Raw genomic sequence first — 22,518 nt, forward strand, 5'->3', positions numbered from 1 at the left:
AGATGTAGTAAGTAGTACTAGTATTTCAAGTTTTTTTTATATAGAAAAATGTTCAACTAAAAAATTAGTGCAGAGTAAATGCATAAACATTCCTAACAAAAAATAACAGAAATAATGAAAAGATGTAGTAAGTAGTGCTACTAGTATTTATAATAGCATTCATTCTATCCAAATATATACTCCATTTGTCCACAAAAATAGCCATATTTTGTTATTTTGGTGATTTGGTTTTTCAATCAAAATTAGTTAGCTTCTAAATTTTTTCACCGTACATTACACTATTAAATATTAATGATGCACATTCCATTATTTATTAACACTATTTTAATTAACTTTTCTCTTTCTCACATAGCAATTATAAAATACATAGAACTAAATGGTTCAAGGTGATATATATACCCATGAGTAAAGTAAAGCCTCTAAAAAACTGTGAATGTTCCAGAAGAATGAAGTACGTTTAAAATCGATCATAGATTCATAATCCAATGAATGAAATCTAGAGAAAAGTACATTGTAGTTTTAAAATAACTTGCTCCTAATAATAGAGATTGAGATTGTAAAAAATTTGAAGTTACCATCCATAACTTATTTAGTGTGGAATGTGGAAACAATGTCAACATCTGATTAAATTAATAACCGTACCACTAAGACAATATTAATTAATAATTTAAATATTTTTGCTATGTCATCAATTGGCTTATGTTGATTGATAACTTGTGGTCTGAAATTTTTAGACTTTAATAAATTTACACTCATAAACGCAGCTGTCAATCAAAATGTTTCTTTTTTTTATCAAGCATATACATACTTGCATAACATTTTAATAAAAAGTTCTTAAAGCAAAAAATTGGCAAGTAATTAGTGGCAGTGCAGAAACAGTTTTTGAAAAAACATTAATTAAAAATACAGTGAACACAATAGTATATACATTTAGGGGTGTATTATAATGTTATTTTTTCTTAAATTGCTAACTTGATAGCTTATCAGCACAATTTATTCAAAATATCAACACGACCACATCAAAATGTCAACACAAATTTGTGTTAACTTAAAATGTCAACACAAATTTGTATTAACATTTTAATATACTGTGTTGACATTTTAAATATTAATGCCAACATAATGTATTAGAATATCAACTAAGTTTATGTTGACATTTTAATGTGCATGTTGACATTTTTAATACGCTGCATTGATGAGTTAACATGGTTAACAACTTTAGAAAGCAACAGATCACACCTTTATACATGTAGGGATGTAATCAAATTCAAACTCTAAATATTGTACAAACTACAAACTATGATCTGGACCGTTAAAAAATGTCAACAGATTACAAAAAAATAGCAACAGAAAATATCAACACAGTGTCAACGGTTGACACCATGTTGACATTGTGCTGATATTGTGTTGATATTTTATTGACATTGTGTTGACATAAAACTCTTGAAATTTTACACTTTGTTGACATTGTGTTGACGTTATGTTGACACTGTATTGAAAAGTTTGGAATTTATACAATATATAAGTTTGCATTTTATCAGTACTCTATATATGAATTAAATACAATATCAATTTGTGAGGTTAACTATACTTTCAGCCGCCAAATAACAAATTTAATTAGTTTTCAACTCTCATGGCCAAAGATGAGAGGTCGGTTTCGATTCTACCTAAATCCGTAATTGACTACATCGATGCACTATTTGTTGATTATTTCTTTCCATTGCTTTTCACGCCATTTTAGTGTAATTAGTCAATATTTGTGGAAGAACATATCAAAAATTTTATTGAGAGTTTACCAAAACAAAAAAAAATAAAATGCACTAAACTAAGAAACACAAGGTGTATATTAGTTATATATATGTTCTAACTGCATCAATCGATCATGACTCATGACTTCTTTTTGAAAAATGGAATATTACAATGTACATATATTTAAAGGGAGCCATGAATTATGACTTATATTGATTTGACTTGTAATTTTAAAATCACTGATTTTATTGATTTTTTCCTCCAAGACTTTTAAGTTATACGAAGTATTAATAATTTATGGGTCTGACTATTTGTATGTTTATTGTATTAAATACAAATTCTATTGCAATTATATAATATTAGCTAGGGTAATGTTGTGAACACTCACGAAGAATGATTAAATTTGGATTTAGATAGATGTTCGATATTTTATATTAATTTCCGGCCTAAATCCAATTAACGTGAATCACGGTTGCTACGTAACTTTAGGGCGTGTTCACCTTATTAGATATAGGCAGATATGACCTCATTTCTGACGATTATCGAGTGTTCGGTTTCTTTATGTTAATTTTGTATGGCCCTATAAATAACAAAGGCCCGCACTGTAGAAAGCGGAATTGGGCCAAAATAAATTCTAAAAAAGGAGTCAATAATTATATCTGCATCGAGTGCGGCGTCAAGAAATGAGGCCAAAATACCTAACTTACCCTTCCAAGAAACGTGAACACGTGTTTTTAACCCAAATGAAGGAGCAATTTTGGCATAACATGATTGTTGGTCAATATAGTATTCAATTTATTATTTTTTCAATGACAAAACTGCATCTATTTATTAAACACTGAACGCATGGGAGTGGTGTTAATTAAGTGGGTCCTACTCCCTCAATTCCAACTCAGTTTTATATCTCACTTTCCCATATCATGGTAACTAAACACGCCCTTAATGTATAGTTTAAGATTTAAATCGAACCAATGTCACTTAAAATTTAGAATAATTGAATGATATGCCACAAAAAGTAGCACACTACGGGCCTGTTTAGTGTTTTAGAAATAGGCAGAAATGAGCTCCTTTCCATGCATTTATGAGCATTCAGTATTCAAGTATATATTTTGGAGAGCCCTAGACTAATAATATGCCCACACTATTCCACTTGGTTTTGGGTTGAAATCAAATCTAATGCTTTAGGTTATTTGAAACTACATTGGGAAGCACACCCATAAATGAAATTACTTTTCCTCCATTACCCCTTCATTTTTCGTTTCCCACTTTCCCCCTCTTTCGTTTTTCCAAGATTAAGATTAAATTAATGCTACTCCATTTAGGTAAATGTCATCTCATTCCAAAAACACTGAACAGAATAAGCAAACTCATATTTGGTGGGCCAACCTCCTCAATTCTAATTCAGAATTATATCTACTGAACCTATATCAAAAGCACTGAACATGTCCTACAATTGGAAGATTAACTTGGAAGTTTGAACTGAGACAAACACTTTCGTCGTGACATACATTAGAGTGTCTCCACAATAACGTGGACATGCCCAAGGCACTGAGGCCACCCGCAATGGGGCGCCCGATGGCGTCCATCTTCCTCGGTCCCGGACGATGCCCACATTGTGGGTGGCCGCCATCGTCTGCGCCCTACGTCTGCGGCCGATGCATAGGGCGCGCCCTACGTCGCGGACGATGGCCTATCGTCCGCGCCATTGTGGGCTCGACGGACGATGACGCGTACGATAGGCCATCGTCCGCACCATCGGGCGCCCCATTGCGGGATCGGCGGACGATGGTCGCGGACGATGGCACGCGTTTTCGATTTTTTGTATAAATACTCCTACCCCGCCGAAGCCGAATATCTCCGAGGGTTAATCGATGAGCTGCGCCGGAAGTTGGGAATTGCGTAGATTGGCCAATTTGAATCGTGTAACTTTTGTTTAATCAATGCAATCTTCGCCGGTTTTTAGTTAATCGTTGTGTTTTTTAATTAGTTTGCATTCCATATTTGAAAACATTTAAATTAATTAACAAAACAATAGTAAAACATATAGGGCGCGCCTTAGGGCGCCCCATTGCTAATGGTCTGACACAAAAAATTCTTCCACCAGCCACAAAAATTTATCCATAACCACACAATCTTGTCCAGTCCAGTAGTGGACGTGTCCATAGCCACAAATTAAATTATTTTATCAATTGTTGGTATATTTTAATTGGATTGAAATAAAATTAATTGGAGAAAAATTATTAGAATGGAATGTAATGAAAAAAATGATTTGAAAATAAATATTTTATAGATAAAAAATTTAAAAAAATCAAAAAAATCAAGCGCCGGTCAGTGCCGCGGCCCATACCACACTGCCCCGTCCACCCCACCCCGCCCGGCCGCCCTTGTCCACCCCAATAGGGAGCCGCTGGCTTGAGATATTAAAACGTGGTGAATAAGAAGAAAACGACGGAAAAAATAACGTGAAAAAGAGGTTTACATAATTGAATTAATCACTCTCCAATATGATAATACGAGTGGATAATGATAATAATGATGATAAAGTCTTCTTCTCATTTACTGAAAAAGTACGAATAAAATTAAGACACTGAATAAAGAAAAAATAAAAAAGAGGAAGTTTGGAGGAAAAAAAGAAACAAATAGAGAGTTAAAGCTTAAAAATGAAAAAAAACATGGATGGAAATAAAAAATAACTAAAGATATATACTACACATGTCCATTAAAAATTCATGTTATTCATTTCAGTTTCTCTATTTATTTATGACAAAATTTCCTTTTAATGAGTTGAGTTCTATTTTCCTATTAACAATATTCAATTATATATTTTATTTCTATTTAACTCTCTTACTTTAACCGTTTATTTTTTTATCAAAATCTGTATCATCTCCTATCAAGACTAATTTTTTATGAACAGGAAATATTACGGTCAAGATTCCAATTTTTTTTCAAAAATTCAAAATAAACATGAAAATCAAGCTACGTAAAGTTAAGAATTTTTTAAATGTCTATTTTCATTATACGGTTAATATTTTTAATCAAATGGCGCTATTTTCTTCATGAATAGACTATCTTATTCAACAAATTGTGATTTCATCAACATACTGATTTTTTGACTATCATATTATAATTTGATAAAGAAAATGTCATAATATCATTATGAACAAATTAAAATTCCGTAACTTAGTAACTGAATATTAAGGTGGTGAATCAGAATCCAAAGAACTTGTGTAAAAATGAGAATATATTAATGGAGAATTAAATTAAAGTTACTTTATTATTCCAACTAGAATGAAATTGAACACATCCAGTGGCAAAATAGTCTTTTTCACAGCTTAACAGTAACAGTCAGATTTCACAGAAGCAGTTATCCAGGGGTAGTTTCGGTAGTCCGAATTATCAGCTTCACATAAATAAACCACTCGTCGTTGCAGTTTCTTCTCAGAGAAGCGTGAGCTCCTTTTGTTCGTCGAATAACCAACTTCACCATTAACGAGATGGATAGAGAGAGAGAGGCGTAAACAATTCGCGACAGCGTTGGCGTGGAAAATCTCGGGTAATGCAGTCTCATCGATTTTCTTATCCAAGTTTTTTTTTGGTCTGATTCCGTGTTATTCAGGGCACTGGATAGAGTTTCCTGCTTCTCTATCTCTGTTGATTTTTGATAGCTTAGCTCTAGCGCAGAGCTGTACGAAGATAAATATCTGAATCTAGATCAAATTTATGATGTTTCTGTGCTATTGCTAATTTGATGTACCTCTATTGATGATTTAATTATTTATCAGGCTGATGCTCAATTACAGAAAATTTAATTTGACAAATTTTTTACTGTTTTCGTTGGATTGTGAGCTCTTCTTTTTATCGGTTTAAATATTTGCTATTTTTGGAGAAACGTGTTCACTTATTTGGATTTATTCTTGTTATTTGTATTCTTTTAGAGTTAAATTCGTGTATCATTAGTATGGAGTGGAATAGATGCCGTGTTCGGTAAGCTGATCATTTTCCTGGAATAATGTGAATTTTGTTTCAAATTCAAATTTTTTAGCTGAGAATCCACTTAATTGTCAAACCTAGGACATTTTAATAAAAACTTGATGCACATAAAGATTTTCACATGCCTTGATTGATTGCTCTGTTTGACATTCGTTTGCTTATCTGTACTGATTGTGGAGTTTGAATTTTATATGTATTGGTGTTTGATAATTGAATGGTGTTTGCTAAGCTAGTTATCGAGCTAAGTTGACTGAGATTCATTAGGAAATGTATCTATCTTGAATGGTTCTATCATCTCATTGTTGTTCTTGTGATCTTAATTCAGGTTGGATCTGTTGGTATAATTTATAAGCCGTCATGTGTTCGACTGGAGAGCCTGTTCCGGAGGCAAGATACACCAAGCCCCTGGGGATACGGTTCGTTGAGTATGTTAAAGGATCGGCCATCTCATACAAGGCTCATCAAGCCATTGTCCTGATAATAACATTCTTCGCATACTTGGCCTACCACGCTACAAGGAAAACCACCAGTGTGGTGAAAAGTGCACTTGATCCACAGTCTCCTGATGTAGCCTTGAAATCCATCTTCTTTTGGAGACGGGAGCCGCTACAAGGAGCTAGAAATTCGGCTCTTGGAGCTGGATGGGCGCCCTTTAATGGCCCGGATGGTACTGCAATGCTTGGGGAGCTTGATGTTGCTTTTCTATTTGTGTATGCTATTGGGATGTTCTTTTCTGGACATGTGGGAGATAGGATGGATCTTAGGATATTTCTAACCATAGGGATGGTTGGAACCGGTTTATTTACCGCCCTTTATGGAGTTGGATACTGGGCTAGTATTCACTTGTTTTATTACTATTTGATTGTCCAAATGCTTGCTGGATTGTTCCAATCGACTGGATGGCCGTCTGTGGTTGCGGTTGTGGGAAATTGGTTTGGGAAGAAGAAAAGAGGGCTTATAATGGGTGTCTGGAATGCTCATACTTCTCTTGGTAACATTACAGGTAGTGTAGTTGCTTCTGTATTGTTGAAGTATGGCTGGGGTTGGTCCATGGCCATTCCGGGTTTTGGTATTGTGTTTGTTGGCTTGGTGCTGTTTTTTTTCCTACCAGTTAGCCCTGATTCTGTTGGAGCTAGTATTGATGATGACGAAGTGTCGTCTCCTAAGAAAGAAGGGGATGAATTGGGAGTACCGTTGTTAAGTGCAAGCTCAGATCATAGAAATGCTGTTGGATTCCTTGAAGCATGGAGAATACCTGGTGTTGCTTCTTTCTCCCTTTGCCTTTTCTTTTCCAAATTGGTGGCCTACACATTCCTCTACTGGCTCCCCTTTTATATTAGTCATACAGGTACATGAACTTCATTTTCGCGTTAATCTTTCGTTGTTTGTGCTGTTAATTCCAGTGTCACTTGAGCCTAATGTCTTTATTCTGAATGGTGCAGCCATTGAGGGCAGATACTTATCAAATGAGGAATCTGGAAACCTGTCTACATTGTTCGACGTTGGAGGTGTGGTTGGAGGGATCTTGGCAGGCCACATCTCCGATCGTTTGGATGCAAGAGCCATAACAGCAGCTAGCTTCATGTACTGTGCCATACCGGCTCTCTTCTTCTACAGAAACTACGGGCACGTGTCCATGACTCTGAACATCGTGCTCATGCTGATCACCGGGATGTTTGTTAACGGGCCATACGCTCTCATAACAACTGCTGTATCTGCTGATCTGGGAACACACAGCTCGTTGAAGGGAAACTCACGGGCTCTAGCCACGGTCACTGCTATAATCGACGGAACAGGGTCAATCGGGGCTGCTGTCGGGCCACTGCTGACAGGATACATATCAACCAGTAGCTGGAGTGCCGTTTTCACAATGCTGATGGGTGCAGCTCTCGTAGCCGGCCTGCTTCTAACGAAGCTCGTCATGGCTGAGGTGGCTTCGAAGATCCAAGGTGCAAGGACGCACGAAGCTCCAAGGCCAACGCCTTCGGATTTGGAGGTATGATCCGAGAAGATCTCCTGCTTCATTGTGCATACTAATCTAATTGTTGAGGTGCCTTCACCAATCAATATGAAAGAAGGTGGTTAGAAGAGTTTGAGTTTGAAATCTAGAGACAAGCCTTTGCCTAAGGGGAGAGCCGCAGAGGTGGTGATTTTTCTGTATATTATTGTTTGAATTGGGATGATTCATCATAGCCATCCCAAGAAAAAAAAAGCAAGAGGAAATTAGTGATCCTCAAGAAAATGTAAATTTTTCCTGTTATATGTATTGTATGTAATATATATGAAAAAAGGTTCTTTTATTTATTTTTATTAGTCATTATGACTTTTTATATGATTGAAAAATTCAGTTTCCTTTTGACTAATTTTCTTACTTTTTTCTCTTTTATTTTACTTTTTAAAATATTTCTCCACTTTAAAACGATTCAACATTAATGTGTTATTATAGGAGTATTAAAGAAGAAAAAGAAAAAGAAAAAGAAACACTCAAACCAGGAGAGGGTACATATCCCGCACCATTCTAAATTTGAACACAAATTTCCCTTATACGTTTTTATTCTTCAATTTTCGAAATTACTCTATATGGAGTATATTTTAATCTTTTCCAAAATAATTTTCTGAATATGTTCCAACTTCAACAATTGATGTATTGGCATTTAGGTTGCTGAAGCCTAAATATATGCATATTTGTGTATTTTAATTATATTTATCTCATTCAAAGAGAAGGGTTGACATAAGTAAAGCTAATTTAAATTTCTCTTCTTTTCCATTTAAAATCTATCCTCATTAATATTGCGACTTTTGAGAATATAATGAGAGCTTTTCAAGTGATTTCTATGTGATTACTAGTAATCGTGAGAGTAAATACATGACATTTAAGATTTTTGTTTTTAATTCTGAAAATTGGATTTAATTATTTGTTTTTTGTTTAAATTCTAAAATATTTTTTAATTATGTATATTTTAAATTTAAAAGTATACTTTTATTACGGAATTATTAATTGTGGTAATGAAATTATTTATTTTTATTTTATTTATTAATCTTAATACTCCTATATATATATAATAAAAAAAGATGTGAATAGCGTAGGTGTTTAAGAGCTGTTGATAGTGCCGATAAGCACGTGAAGTGATGTAGAAATATAATATACAAAGGGAGTATATAGAATAAATCACAGTTAAAAACCAAAGTATTATTCAGATTTGATGCCAAACAAACAATTATCTTCATTCCTTAAACATAAAATCCAATGAAACCCTAACTACCTTATTCATCAAATTTAAAACCTATAAATTAACAAGTGCTCATCTCTGCCATTTCTGGCACAAGAGAGGGCCCTGCGTCTGCTGCAGACACGGCCCGTCCGGCTTCACGATCCAAACGCAGTTGAGCCCGCACTTATCGACGATGAAGCCCTCTGTGTACGCCACGTAGCTACCAGAGCCAAAGTCCGTGTTGATGTTGCAGATGTACTTGGTGTTCCCGAGCACGCTGTAGCGAAACGACCATGCGAAAGACTCGCCAAACCCGAGCTTCTTGAATCCCAGATCGTCGTCGCCAGAGTAGCAGTGGACCGTGATAGGGTTTCCCGTAGCCTGATTCACTATTCCCACCACCGTCTTTTTGTACACAGCATCGCACGAGGCGATCAACACCAAGACGACTGCCACAGAGAGGAGTAGAGCCTTTGCTTCAAACGACTTCATCATCATATTCTACTTTTAACTTAATTGCGTGTATGGATGCCTCATGCATGGAGATATTTATATGTGTGATTTATTTTGATTTAAATGCGTGATTTATTTTGATTTAATTGCGTGATTTATTTTGATTTAAGGAATAATTAGTGCAAAAATTCCTGTAACTCCTCCCTAATATACGCACGATCGAGTCCTATTTCTTTTGTTTATGGCACTCTTTTAGTTTTATTGCTGGTTTAATGTGGGAAGTAATACACATTAATTATAAAAAAAAAAGTTTTTTTCCGTTGGAATTGAGGTTATTATAATTGAGAATAATGACAATTTTTGTGAATAAAAAATAATTACTTTTATAAATAAAGTTATTGTTGTAATAAATAATGCGAATAAAAATTGTGAATGAAAATTAAGTTTGTTGCGAATGAGAATTATTGCTTTAATAAATTAAAGTTATTGTTATTATAAAAACAATTGATATGAATAAAATCTTACTAATACTCATTCGGTCTTCATTTTTTGTCCACTTTTATCATTTTCGTCCATATCCATTTATTGTCCACTTTCATATAAATGGTAACTATGTATCATATTCCAATAACTCATTACCCTAACTTTTTCAACTCATCTTTTTTTAAAGTTGTGTCCAATATAAATGGATTAAAAATAAGAGGGAGTATTTTTTTATGTATAAAAAATTTGTTTAATACATATAAAAGTCAATGATTTTCAAATGGTGGAGAGTTGAGGAAAATTTGTTTTTTTTAATAATTTGTAATTGAAATAAAAAAATTACTCCCGTTCCAAGTTAATAAATGCACTTTTTCGGTAAGAGATTTTGAAAAACAGTGTTTAATAAGTTAATTGGAGAAACTGATGTAAGAACTGAAGAGAGATCAAAGTAGACAATTGACGACACGCTCAAATTAAAATATGAGAGAAAATGAAGTAAGAAGAATAAAAAATGGTTGATTTTTCCGCCTGATGAAAAATTTAACATAATACATTCCAAAAAAAGAATACGATTCAATTAACTTAGGATGAATAGAGTATAATTGCATTAAACTGAAAGCATCCATGATGGATTGGATCACCCTTGCACTTGCACCACCAAAAGAAAGAGTGTTATTCGTCATCCAGTGCTGCAATCTCTTACCGGACTTCTTCCAAGTAAACGGTTATAGAAATGACCGCGTCTTGCATGCCTTTAACAGCTTCCTTGAGGGCATTATCGTATTCAGAATCGGGCTCAGCCTCCTTGGTTCCAGATTCCTCAGTTATTTGCTGGATGTGCATGCATTTGTGCCCCGTATATCTGCAGTTTTCATGGCTTACCTAGCGTTCTGAGGGCCGTCTGGCCTTCTTCAGCACTTGAATTGTAGCCGTCTGGGAGAAAAAGGAGCACATGATATTCAATGAAACAGAGCATGTATCAGAAATGGTCTACACAAAAAACCATCAATGGATACTCGAACACAATAGACCTTTGAGCAAGGAAATATGCAAGTATGACCGAACTACATAAACATGGACCAAGGAAACAAAAACCATATAAAAAACTCTTAGGACCCGTTAGGTTCCGACTATTGTTCATGCTACTCTTAGGACCCTTTTGGTTCCCACAATTACCGAACTTCCAAGTTACTTCTTACCAGAGACAATGGCATGCTACTCAGTCCCTTCACTGCTCCGAATATTCACCTTATTTAGATGTAGAATATTCACTAATGCACACAATACTTGCATATGTTCATCATCAGAGTGTCACAAAACACAAATATGCAACAACAAAAAAGATGAAATAGTTTGTGTGTAGATTATGGTTTCTATGTTTGAGTTTAAATGCCACAGGAAATGTAGATATGAGCGCATGGATACAACAGAATGGAGTAGTCTCATTTTCGATATCAGTAAGCTTGATAAAGCTAAACTATAAATAATGGTAAATCAGAAATATTCCAAGAAAACCATAGAAGCTAACCGAAAAGAGGATGACATACTAAATTCAATTTCTCTTTTTTCTTGTACTTGAACTGATCTCAGCCAGCTAGCCAGATCCTCTCTGCAATAAGCCAGGCTTGCAAATACTGATTCCATTTCAAGCACCATCATCACAAATGCATTCCACATAAGCAAAAGCAGCAGGCCATTCAATAAACCGAGATAACAAATGCACCCAAAACACCTACTTAATGCACCACGGTCACGAACTAGTTAAAATTTGTTCAGCGGCATCATATTGTCTTCCACACTCTCGAAATTATTATTCCCAGGTATTAACTTAAGAAACATGATCCCTTTCAACAGTGCCATGATTCAGTGAGACCGACCTTCTTTGAACAATCATTGAACTCGAGAGTAAACACTCCTAATCTAGCTAATACACTATGGTCATAAACTAGCTAAAATTTGTTCAGCAACATCAAAGCTTGTCTTCCACACTTAGTTGACATTATCACTCCCATGTACTAACATAAGAATCACGATCACTTTCGATAGTGCCATGATTCAGTGAGACCGACCTGCTTCGAACAATCATTAAACTCGAGAAGAAACACTCCTAATCCAGCTAATACACCATGGTCATTCATGAACTTGTAAAATTTGTTCAGCAACATCAAAATTGTTTTCCACACTTGAAATTATTTCCTAGGTAAGAACATAAGAAACATGATCACTTTCAATAGTGCCATGATTCAGTGAGACTGACCTGCTTCGATCAATCATTGAACTCGAGAGTGATCTCTCTGCAAAGCTGCTGGTAAGCCAATTCACCTCCCGAAACTCTATAATCTTCAAAATTCCTGCGTGCAAAAGAAAGGAATTGAGGCGAAATCGAAATGTATTCACTTCTTATCCACATAGGAAAAAATTCTGTACTCTATCACAATCCAGGAATCAGAAATTGGAAACAATACGAGCTCAGTTTGAGGTGGAGAGAGAAAGAATACCGTTTGAGTCGGATAAGCGAAGGCGCGGAGCCTGCTAAACAGCGAGGAATCTACGGAGCAAACCTCGAATTGTTTGAGTCCTTTTATAGTTTCTCTTCAGCTTGAATCTCCATATTTTCTGGTTCAGCGATGGCCACTGGTTCTGATATGGATACCTTCTTCTCAAAATCCTCCATTCCCTCGATCAATTTTCGCAAATTTCTGCTCCTTCAGCTATGGCCTGTGATCAAGTGTTGAATGTAGAAGTGAAAGAGAGAGACAAATAGAAGGGTGAAATCAGAAATAAGAAAAAGTTGAGGGGTCAGAAAACGAATTTCGGAAACATAAAACTCCCAAAATCAGAAAAACCCCTAAAACCCTAATGTTCAATCAACTCGACAGAAGCAAACGGACATGAATCCCCAGTTCAATCCTCACCTCCACAACCCAAACAATCAAATTCAGCTCAATGGAGCTAATGCTCCAGCTCAACATCAGGTATCTCTCTCTCTTGGTTTATGTTTGTGCAAATTCAGGGCAAATTTTCATGATTTCTGGTAATATTCGATCAGGTTATGATGAACCAAGGTAATTTAGGGCAAATTAACCCTCAATTTCGGCCGGGAATGCTCAATAACGCTCAGCCGCCAATGCCGCCGTTTAATAACCCAAATCCCTTTTTCGGTCAAAACCAATTTATCCCCTTCCCACAGGGCGCTTTCCACAACCTAAATGCGAACAATTTGCCTCAGCCGTTCGCTCAGAATGCCGTCAACCCTGCTCAGTTCATGCCCAATTGGCCAATGAATGTGCCGAATTTAGTGCAGAATGTCACGCAGCTTTTGCAAATGCAAATGATGAATGGTGCCCCTCAAAATTTGGGTCTTTTCATGAACGCTCAAGCGGCAGCAGGAAGTAACAATGTGGCCTTGTCGCAGCCCGTTGGTGGGAATAGTTTACCCAGTATGAACCATAATAATGCCCCAACCAAAGGTATCGGTGCTCATCACGCACAACGAAATTGGGATGTCTTTGCTCCTGGTGCTGCAAATCCGCAGGTTGCTTATGCTGTTTCCTTTTTTTCTTTAATGGAGTATTGTTATGATGCTGCTTGTGGCCATACCATAGAAAGACTGTTGTTTTCTTTCTTGGTGATATGTAAACCATTCTCCGTATTGTTTTTTTTTGGTCTATTTCTTTCCCAGTGAAAATTATAAAACAAAGGATTTGCATGATTTCGTAATCATACATGTATAGTAGATGTCTTGGTTAATACTGAAAGGGAAGGGAACATGGACAGATACAGAGAGGCTAGAGTAATATGATGTTTGGGGGGGGGGTTGTCTATTACATTGATGGTTATATTGGAATAGTATAGAATTTTTGAAAAGTTTCATCACTGAAAATGCAAAAATACAATGAAACGATGGTTGCAAAACAAATGTAGAGCCTGTTCTCTTGACTGTCTTATAATTTCCGTATAGCAATATTTTCAGGCTCTGTTCTGCTCTTGTGGTATAAAGAGAAATTTCCTGACTTGAAACTAGTAATCGTTACACCTTTTCATGCTGATGGTACAGTCGTCTAGCTATACTTGTTACATCTCGACTCTGCAAGTATGTTTTAGTATTTCCTACCTTAAGGTTTGTAAAACAAAGTTGAATGAATATGGGCTGATTTTTGCATTTTGACTAATAATGTCCTAGGTGTTTACTGTTTAATGCCTGAAATTTCAGAATTAAAACAAATGTTCTATGTTTATATATGAAGACACTTATGTTTTTTTTGTGGAGTGCTGATCTTAAGTTGCATTACTGCAGAGTGATGCTGGAGTAGTTAGTGATGCGAATGACAGAAAGAATAACTGGAGAAAACCTCGTGAAAAGAACATCACTGGGAACCTCAAACATAACAAATCACAGAGAGGGTGTGGTTTTTTTCTTTCTTTTTACGATTTATTAATTGTTGAAGTCGTGGATGAGAGGATATGCTGCCTCACTGGTTTCAGATGTTTTTCAGATTTGGCAACAAGCAATTTCATCCTCGCCAAAATGCACAAGGGAACTTCAACTTCAATAATGAAAATCGAGGAAAAGGTGGGCATCCTCAATCTGTCTATGCATACATTACTTAGTTTATATTGAATGTATTGTGACATGGAATCATTAGCCAATAAAGAAACTACTATGTTTCATTGATCTACAAGCTGGCAGTAAACTGTGAGTATATATGGAAATTATATACAAAATTAAAAATGACTGTATATATTGGTGTTTGGACTTACTGTCCAGACTGTTTATATATAGTCTACAAAATGCAATGAGAACTACATGCATAATGTTCTGTGATATTAACTTACTGCTCTGGTGATGTTTTAGGTATAGTAACAGGACTTCTACTATCAACTAAAGACTTCTTTGAATCTCAACTCTAGTCATACCCATCAACAAACTAACTTGCCCCTCGAACTCATAACTAGCATTGAGCCTATATTATTTGAAAGATAACGAAAACTGTTTAAGACCACCTCTGAAAGCATGCCATAGATTTAAACTGTGATTGTCATCTTCTGCATAGACCTTATAGTTTCTTTATTTGATAGAGTGTGATTAGTGATGAAACATGTTTGCTTTATATTGTTTAATTATTAAACTACGTACATGCTATATTACCACCCATACCTTTGATGTTTAGTCCTTTTTTAGCTATTTATATGTTCATGGAGTGTTTCTTGTATCTGTTTGTAGCGGGACCCCATTGCCTAAGATATTTCTCTGTGTGTAGGTAACAAAAATTTTGCAGGGAAGAACTTTAACGCATCCAGTCATTCTGAGCAAACTCAAATGGGAAAAAAGAGGTGAGCCTGACTGATTTCATAAGTTCGGGCAGAAAAGTACTTGGTCACTGCTCCATTTCTTTTAATTACTAAAATTGGAAGATTGTGGGGAAAATATACATATAATCGTATTGGAACTGGAAGACCACTCTCAAATGGGAAAGTGCATTAAGGAATGCACAGTACTGTGGCAGTGGGAGTGCCTTTTGTTCTCAGTATCGCTTACTTAATATTTCTTCTTTTGTTTTCTTTATTCTTGGGAATGCTTTTGGTTTTCTGATTTCATCTTCTTTGCCCCAAGGCCTCTCATGTTAAATTATACAGAACAAGAAATTAAACATTGGCATGAAGAGCGCAAGAAAAACTACCCATCACAAGCCAACACGGAGAAGGTTGGTGAATGAGCAATAGCTTAGTAGCATTCTACTTTCTCTGTTGTGATACTGAGAGATTTATTTGCTGCAGAAGTTGAAAAAGAATCCCAAACAGCCTGAGGTTGAAGATGAAACCGCAAAGATAAGACGACAGGTAAATACCATATGGGGGCTTTTCTTTGTATTCTATTTTCACCAACATGAAATATGTCCCTGATTATGTATGATGAAACTTGTTGCAGCAACTGAAAGAAATATTGGCAAAACAAGCTGAATTAGGCTGTGAAGTGGCAGAAATACCATCTTGTTACCTATCGGATCCCGAGCAACAGGCAGGTGGTAACAGACAAAATAATAAGCCATTTGGGAAGAGAGACAGATTTCAAAACAAGTTTGACAAGAAGGGAAGATTCCAGAAGGGTGGCCGCTTCTCCAAGAGACAAAGATATGAAAACGGTCATTCCACAGATTTGCAAAACCAAACTGGGTGCACGACCAACCCCCCGCACAATGAGAGTAAAAAGGAGCCATCTCTGTTGAAGAAACTACTAAGCTCTGAGATCAAGAAAGATAAGAAACATCTGCTGCAGGTTTTCAGGTTCATGGTTGTGAATAACTTCTTCAAGAATTGGCCCGAAAAACCTCTGGAATTCCCCAAAGTTATTGTCAAAGAATCTGGCAATGAAAGCGAGATTTTAAAACCGGAAACGGACATGATTGAAGGTGACACTTTAGTTCCCTTTCTTACATAAAATATGATAGTAATACTGATTGCTGCAGAATCAAAGCTGATATTTGAACTGCAAAATATGCAGATGGTGAATATGTAGGTGAAACCACCATAACAAGTTGAAGAAATCCTTGGCTCAAAATTTTCAGCGTTTATACATTTTGCCAGTGTTTTTATAATGTGTATATAATCAGGTGCCATGAATTGATGTTTGGATTGTCCTTTGTATTGTAAATTTACATATTATGCTTTAAAATTTTGACATTATTTTAAAAATCTATTCCAATTTTGGAGAACGATTACTTTGGTTCTTTTACGAGCATCATCTTTTTTGAAGGACACGTCAAATGGCGTTGTTCTCTTTTTACATTGTAAAATTGTGATTTTGCCCCTTAATAAAATTTGAGAAAATGCTTCTCTTCCTATTCATTCATTTCCGAATATTAAATTAATAAATTTCCAAATAATGTTAAGGGCTATAACATGCCTTTGTCTGTTGTCATGAATAATATGGGCCTTCTTTAAAGTATAAATGTTGATGCAACTTTTTAAAATTTGAATCCATTCCTAGTAATTTAATTGCTACAGCTGTATTCCTATGTTATATCAAAATATAAAATATAGGGTTAATGCATTATAAAATTAGCTTGATTAAATTCTAATTTATTCCACAACTTTCAAAATTTGAATGAAAATACTTATGAAATATCAATTTTTTTTCAATTGTTCAATTTGATAAAATTTGTGATATTATTTTAGTTTCTTAAGGTCAAAATTACATCATTTAGTCATCTACGTGGTCACATTAATAAATATTTATTCCATTATTATTAACGCCATAATTTTATGCATGCGTACTAGTCTAGTATCGAATGTCTCAAAAAAATTATCATGATAAAATTTGAATTTTTTTAAAACTTTGTAATTTATTATTCAAATTTTGAAAGGTGTGGGCAAATTAGAATTTGACCAAATTTCTTAAAAATAATATAATATAATAATAATAATAATAATAATAATAATAATAATAATAATAATAATAATAATAATAATAATAATAATAATACACAAAATATTCTAATATATCTGCAGCTTCTATAAGCATTCCAAGCCGAGCAGAGCAAATAATTCCATTCAAAAAACAACAGCTGAAGATTCTTCCAAAAACGACTTTCTTAGCCGTCAATTCCCAAACTAAATAAACTCAAAATTTTCCATTTTAATTTCCATTTTAATTTCCATTTTAGAAAATTATCAATTCAACAACTGCCACCTCTCCACCCATTTCGATCTGCTTCTTTCACTTCATTCTTTTCCTCATTCCCATCTTCTTGCAGTCTTTCTTTTTCTTTTTCTTTTAATAATATTGTGTTTGACTTTTAAACTTTTCCCACACATAAACGCGTCGGTTTTCAATCACACCGTCCTGTTGAAAAATTCAACTGCTGCTTTCCTTGTCTTAACCAGTTAATTTCACTGCCCCATTTTCAATCAATGCTATAGCTTTAAGCTTTTAGCTTTATCTTCATCATTTACATATCTTCTCGCCCCCAATTTCTCCATTGTTTCATAAAAATCCATTCTTTACTAGATTGTGAAACTGATTCCTTGCTTGAGCTGTGAATTCCGGTTTTCTTGGATTTGGGAATTTTGCACTTTGAAGGATGCTGAGAATCTGAGATGATGAAGGGCTCACACCAGCAGCGGCCTTTGCTGATTCCTTCTCCAAGAACACCGGGTAAAGAAGAGCTCCCTTACACTCCTGTGAATGCTTCTATTGATGCTTCAATTCCTGTTTCTTCCAAGCCTTATTCAGAATCCCAGATTGAAATGAGTGGTGATTTAGTGAGGAACCCTTCTTCTCAATCGATTCAGTCAAAGTCCTCTAACAGTTATTCAATTAAGGAGGTGAGCTTTAGGGAGGGGAATGATGTGGTTGTGGATCCTGTTGTTAGGTATGGTAGCTCGGGTTCGAACCCGGTTCGGTATGGCTCTAGGGGGGCTAGCTCTGGGGGTTTGGTTCATCTTATAAGGAGATCAAGGATGAGGATGCTAGGTTAGTGTATGTGAATGATCCTGTGGGGACTAATGAGAAGAGGTTTAAGTTTGCTGGGAATTCGATTAGGACTTCGAAATACAGTTTTCTCACCTTCTTGCCTAGGAACTTGTTTGAGCAGTTTCATAGGATAGCTTACATATACTTTCTTGTGATTGCCATTCTCAACCAGCTTCCCCAGCTGGCTGTTTTCGGCCGGGGAGCTTCCATTCTGCGTTGGCGATGGTGCTGTTTGTGACGGCTGTTAAGGACGCGTATGAGGACTTCAGGCGCCATAGGTCGGATAGGATTGAGAATAACCGGGTGGCGTCAGTGTTGGTGAATGGAGAATTTGGGGATAAGAAATGGAAGGACATTTGTGTTGGGGAGGTTGTTAAGATCTCTGAGAATCAGACTCTCCCTTGTGATATGGTGTTGCTCTCGACTAGCGATGCTACTGGCGTGTCGTATGTGCAGACGACGAATTTGGATGGGGAGTCGAATTTGAAGACGCGGTATGCGAAGCAGGAGACTCAGGCGAAAGCCTCGTTGTTGGGGGAGATAGGTGGGCTGCTGATCAAGTGTGAGAAACCGAATAGGAATATATATGGTTTTCAGGCAAATATGGAAATTGATGGAAAGCGTATTTCTCTTGGGCCGTCTAATATAATCTTACGTGGCTGTGAGCTGAAGAACACGGCTTGGGTGGTTGGTGTTGTGGTTTATGCTGGGAAGGAGACAAAGGCAATGCTTAACAACGCAGGAGCTCCGTCCAAGAGAAGCCGTCTTGAGAAGCACATGAACAAGGAGATCATCATCCTGTCGCTTTTTCTTGTGACGTTGTGTACCGTGGTCTCCATTTGTCACGGTGTTTGGTTAAGACGCCACCGGGAGGAGTTGTATCTGATGCAGTTTTACAGGAAATACGACTACTCGGAGCCTGAAGTTAAGAAATACGAATATTATGGCTGGGGAATGGAGATATTCTTTGTGTTTCTCATGTCTGTGATTGTTTTCCAAATTATGATTCCCATATCGTTGTACATATCCGTGGAGCTTGTTCGTATTGGCCAGGCTTTTTTTATGATCCGAGATGACAGGATGTTTGACAAATCCACCAATTCGAGATTCCAGTGCAGGGCATTGAACATAAATGAAGATTTGGGGCAGATAAAATATGTTTTCTCTGACAAAACTGGCACTCTGACCGAGAACAAGATGGAATTTCAGTGTGCAAGCATTGGAGGAGTAGACTACGACAACGGGAAGGCCATCACTACTGAAGATGGGCAAACCGGATACTCAGTTCAAGGTATGCTGAGATTTCTGTTGCATTGAATTGTTTTCATGCTCACCATTTTGATTTTCTTTCTTATATGGTGCCAGTTGACGGAATGGTTTTCAGGCCAAAGATGACGGTGAAAGTTGATCAAGACCTTCTCCACTTGTCAAAAATGAAACATACAGACGAAGGCAAACATCTTTGTGATTTCCTCGTGGCCTTGGCTGCTTGCAACACCATTGTGCCTCTCACTGTTGAGACATCCGATCCTGCTGTGAAATTGATAGAATATCAGGGGGAGTCTCCTGATGAACAAGCATTGGTCTACGCTGCTGCCTCGTATGGATTTATGCTCGTTGAACGCTCTTCTGGCCACATAGTAATTGACATCCAAGGCGAAAGGCAAAGGTAACATAGAGTGGCTTTCTGAACTCACTTCTTTTGATTATGGTCCACGATACCATCTTTCAATCTGATATTTTCGTATATTGGAAACCTTTTATATTATCAAATATCGAAACAAAATGAAGGCTGAGGATTGTTAGTATGTATCTGCTCATAAAATTTGATAATGGATATGAAAAGAACCTCAATTCGATATATAGATCGAAAGCTTTTGATTTTTAAATTTTCAGGGTCTCGAGTTACTGCTAACTATACAGCAACTTTAATCTGTGACGTTTTTCGTTTTTCCTTTTCATTTCTATCAATTGAAAAATTGGTTCTGTTGGTATTTACCTTCGTATGATATCCTTATTGGCAGCACAGGTTCAACGTCTTGGGTTTGCACGAGTTTGATAGTGATCGGAAGAGGATGTCAGTTATCATAGGATGCCCGGATCACTCAGTGAAGGTTTTCGTAAAAGGAGCTGACACAACAATGTTCCAAGTGATAGATAAGTCCTTGAACTTGAACATGGTAAAAGCGACTGAGAGTCATCTTCATGCTTACTCATCAAAGGGATTGCGAACACTTGTCATTGGGATGCGGGAAATGAGCACATCTGAATTCGAGCAATGGCAGTCGTCTTATGATTCAGCAAGCACAGCCTTGATGGGCAGAGCAAATTTACTTCGTAAAGTTGCCAACAACGTGGAGAACAATCTTAAACTATTAGGTGCATCTGGGATCGAGGATAAACTGCAGCAGGGCGTGCCAGAAGCAATTGAGTCTTTAAGAACGGCCGGTATCAAGGTCTGGGTTCTAACCGGTGACAAGCAAGAAACAGCCATCTCGATTGGCTACTCGTCCAAGCTACTGACGAGTAAGATGACACAGATAGTGATAAACAAAACTAAGGACTCATGTAGGAAGAGCTTGGATGATGCTTTGCAACTCTATAAGAAGCTCTCGAATGTCTCCAATTCCAACGATGCCGGCAATGGAGCTGGAACTAATCAACTTGCCTTAATTATCGATGGAACGAGCCTTGTGTACATTTTAGAGACTGAACTTGAGGAAAAGGTAACTTTCACATGGAGACGAGAAGCATCCATTCTCATCTTATATTATCATATGTAAAGGTTATTTAATTTCCATATTTGATCTTTTTTGCAGCTTTTCGAGTTATCTAGCAAATGTACTGCAGTATTGTGTTGCCGTGTGGCTCCTCTGCAGAAAGCCGGTATAGTAGCCCTCATAAAGAATAGAACAGACGACATGACCCTCGCCATTGGTGATGGTAAGCATCTTTATACCCGTGTCAAGAAAGAAACAAATGACATAATCTGGTTTTCGATCAAATGAAACTAAGCTATTGACTCTCACAGGAGCGAATGACGTTTCCATGATTCAAAAGGCTGATGTGGGCATTGGAATCAGCGGCCAAGAAGGAAGGCAAGCCGTCATGGCATCAGATTTCTCGATGGGACAGTTCAGATTTCTGGTCCCGCTATTGTTAATACACGGACACTGGAATTATCAACGGATCAGCTACATGATACTGTACAATTTCTATAGGAATGTAGTTCTTGTTTTCGTTTTGTTCTGGTAAGTGAAAAAAGCTACCCTTTTTTTAACCTTAACACGAGCCATGAATTTAGGCTTTTCGCTGATAGTTCGTGTTTCTCTGCAGGTATGTTCTCTTCACTGGATTCACCCTGACAACTGCAATCACCGATTGGAGCTCTGTGCTGTATTCAGTAATATACACGTCATTGCCTACAATAGTCGTGGGAATTCTCGACAGGACTTAGGTAGAAGTACTCTCCTCAAGTATCCTCAGCTCTACGGTGCTGGACAGAGGGGAGAGAGCTACAACGGGAATTTATTCTGGTTCACAATATTAGACACGTTATGGCAAAGCATAGCTGCCTTCTTCATACCTCTCTTTGCTTACTGGGATAGCACCGTTGGTATTTCCGCCTTGGGAGACCTTTGGATACTCGCAGTCGTGATTCTGGTTAATGTACATCTGGCCATGGACGTGATCAGATGGTACACGATCACTCACATTGCTGTCTGGGGATCTATACTCGCGACTTTCATCTGCGTCATGGTCATCGATGCCTTGCCCTTCCTGCCTGGTTACTGGTAAAGCTTCTCTACCTACTTGTTATATTCAAAATCCAATCGGCTTGTTTAAAAACTACTCCCTCCGCCCACTACACGTTTTGATGAAAATTGGTGAATAGGAGATAGATCGAGAGAAAAAGTGGTTGAAGTATTGTTAGTGAAAAATGGGGCCCACCAAAAACAGAAGCTGTGACTAATTTTTATGGACAGCCCAAAATGGAAAAATACGACTCAAACTTTATAGCCTTTTTCCAGTAATGATCTGGACTTTTGTTTAATTTTTTGAAAATCTCGAACTTTGCTGAAAGTTTCAATTTTTTCCCACGTCCCATATCGAAAATGTGAAGTAGAAAGAGATCAACTTCATACCATAAATTTTACC

General features: G+C 36.7%; 3 protein-coding genes, 1 long non-coding RNA gene and 1 pseudogene across 5 annotated transcripts; 3 read left to right on the plus strand and 2 right to left on the minus strand.

Moving 5' to 3' along the window:
* The first annotated feature begins 5,197 nt into the window (after positions 1-5,197).
* On the plus strand, positions 5,198-8,043 carry LOC121788589 (putative glycerol-3-phosphate transporter 1). Its single transcript, XM_042187235.1, has 3 exons — positions 5,198-5,302; positions 6,065-7,087; positions 7,182-8,043. Exons 2-3 carry the CDS (start codon positions 6,097-6,099, stop codon positions 7,739-7,741), a joined length of 1,551 nt encoding a protein of 516 aa, XP_042043169.1. The 5' UTR covers positions 5,198-5,302; positions 6,065-6,096; the 3' UTR covers positions 7,742-8,043.
* Positions 8,044-9,041: 998 nt separating this feature from the next.
* LOC121788591 (S-protein homolog 5-like) lies at positions 9,042-9,449 on the minus strand. Its single transcript, XM_042187237.1, has one exon. It carries the CDS (start codon positions 9,447-9,449, stop codon positions 9,042-9,044), a length of 408 nt encoding a protein of 135 aa, XP_042043171.1.
* Positions 9,450-10,383: 934 nt separating this feature from the next.
* On the minus strand, positions 10,384-12,597 carry LOC121788590. 2 transcript variants are annotated; one of them, XR_006047876.1, is made up of 4 exons: positions 12,386-12,597; positions 12,145-12,238; positions 11,435-11,521; positions 10,384-10,820 (listed from the first exon to the last, which is right to left on the minus strand). It is a non-coding gene; the product is annotated as an uncharacterized LOC121788590 (long non-coding RNA). The 2 variants fall into 2 exon arrangements; XR_006047875.1 differs by having other exon boundaries at positions 11,435-12,238.
* A 131-nt stretch (positions 12,598-12,728) lies between these two features.
* LOC121788587 lies at positions 12,729-16,600 on the plus strand. The gene is made up of 9 exons (XM_042187234.1): positions 12,729-12,862; positions 12,937-13,422; positions 14,185-14,291; positions 14,384-14,460; positions 15,149-15,221; positions 15,502-15,592; positions 15,666-15,728; positions 15,817-16,297; positions 16,390-16,600. Exons 1-9 carry the CDS (start codon positions 12,779-12,781, stop codon positions 16,425-16,427), a joined length of 1,500 nt encoding a protein of 499 aa, XP_042043168.1. The 5' UTR covers positions 12,729-12,778; the 3' UTR covers positions 16,428-16,600.
* Positions 16,601-17,696: 1,096 nt separating this feature from the next.
* Positions 17,697-22,511, plus strand: LOC121788588 (annotated as a pseudogene).
* Positions 22,512-22,518: the final 7 nt, after the last annotated feature.

This window comes from Salvia splendens, unplaced genomic scaffold (assembly GCF_004379255.2).
Source record: "Salvia splendens isolate huo1 unplaced genomic scaffold, SspV2 ctg109, whole genome shotgun sequence".
Lineage (NCBI taxonomy): Eukaryota > Viridiplantae > Streptophyta > Magnoliopsida > Lamiales > Lamiaceae > Salvia > Salvia splendens.